The following is a 1400-nucleotide window of genomic DNA, read 5'->3' on the forward strand; positions in this document are numbered from 1 at the left end:
CATTCAATTTATCGCACGTTGTGACAAAAAGAAGGCCAGAAGGCAGACCCAGATCCACTGTACAAGCCGCCGAAATGGGCTTCCTCCAGAGGGGGGCTGGGTCTCCCTTAGAGATTGGGACCTTAGACCTCTAGGAAGACCCAGGACTAGGTCGTGTGACGTCCAGCTGGGAGGAGGCCTCGTGGAAGACCCAGGACTGGGTGGAGGGATTATATCTCTAACCTGGCCTGGGAACGCCTTGGGACCCACCAGTCGGAGATGGTTGATTTGGCTCGGGAAAGGGAAGTTTGGGGTCCCCTGCTGGAGCTGCTGCCCCCGAGACCCGATACAGGATAAGAGGACAAAGATGGATGGATGGATGATCGATTGTACCATCTTACCGGGCTTGGCATTGGCTCGGGGCTCGGTGGTCTGTCTCAGTGGCAGTCTGTCGCTCTCTGCCAAGCCGGCAGTGGCGTTCTGTCTCAGTTTGCCGGCGGTGCCGGTCTGGCTCTGCGGCAGAGCCTGGAGGAAGAAGTCGGCCACGGCCATAAGGAACTCCACACTGGCACACAGGTAGAGTTTCTGCAGGATAGCCACCACGTCCCGCTGGGTGGCGCTCTGCCGGTACGTCACGTCCATCATCGCCTCGGGGGAGTCCTCGTCTCGCCGACCCACCATCCTGTCAACATGGCAATGGAGACACAACACAGCAGGGACAAGGGTCAACATTTAACAGATGTAGACCCACACAATTCCAAGCCCATCATATATCATAATAATGACTTCTGGTACCGTGAGGTGACCCGGTCCAGGCCTGTCCTCAGGTCCTCCAGGGTGCAGCTGTGGAGGACGGCCGTCACCTCCATGCTGCCGTCCCTCAGGATCTTCCCCGAGGTTTTCAGCTGGTGCAGCGCCAACTCTCCCAAACGCAGGTTCTGCTGGCGCTGGGGGTGCGCAAGCTGCAGGGAACAGAACCATAACCACAATCAGAACCACAAGAAGACCCAAGGCTGCAGGGAACAGAACCAGGAAAACAACCACAATCAGAAACACAACCACAATCAGAACCAGAACCAGAACCAGAACCACAATCACAACCACAATCAGACCCGACACTGTAAAGAACCACAATGTGGTATTGTGAAAATAAATGTCTAGAATAGGACCCTGCAGACCAGGACCCACCTGTTGGGGGGCGTTGCTGAACAGAACCAGAGCCAGAGACTTGATGTTGAAGTTAAACTGCATCGTCACCAGAGCTTCGTCCTCGTCTGCATCACTGGTCCCAGGGGGCTTGCCCCCCTCACCTGAAACACACACAAACGGTTAAAATGTTGGTGGGAGGGGGGGGTACAGTGTCGGGTATCTGTGTTAGTATGGAGAGATGTGTAGGGGTGAGGGATCTGTGTCAGTATGGG

General features: G+C 55.8%; 1 protein-coding gene across 1 annotated transcript in view; it reads right to left on the bottom strand.

Annotated features, from left to right (window-relative positions):
• The window catches only part of LOC117956400 (vacuolar protein sorting-associated protein 13C-like), a 61646-nt gene that overhangs the window by 24384 nt on the left and 35862 nt on the right, over positions 1 to 1400 (bottom strand). The window contains exons 38-40 of the mRNA XM_034891476.1: positions 1168 to 1289; positions 775 to 941; positions 381 to 661 (exon numbers count right to left, since the gene is read on the bottom strand). Of these exons, the coding sequence (XP_034747367.1) occupies positions 381 to 661; positions 775 to 941; positions 1168 to 1289 (570 nt within the window). The remainder of the gene's footprint in view (positions 1 to 380; positions 662 to 774; positions 942 to 1167; positions 1290 to 1400) is intronic.

Source organism: Etheostoma cragini, chromosome 1, assembly GCF_013103735.1.
Source record: "Etheostoma cragini isolate CJK2018 chromosome 1, CSU_Ecrag_1.0, whole genome shotgun sequence".
NCBI classification, from domain to species: Eukaryota; Metazoa; Chordata; class Actinopteri; order Perciformes; family Percidae; genus Etheostoma; species Etheostoma cragini.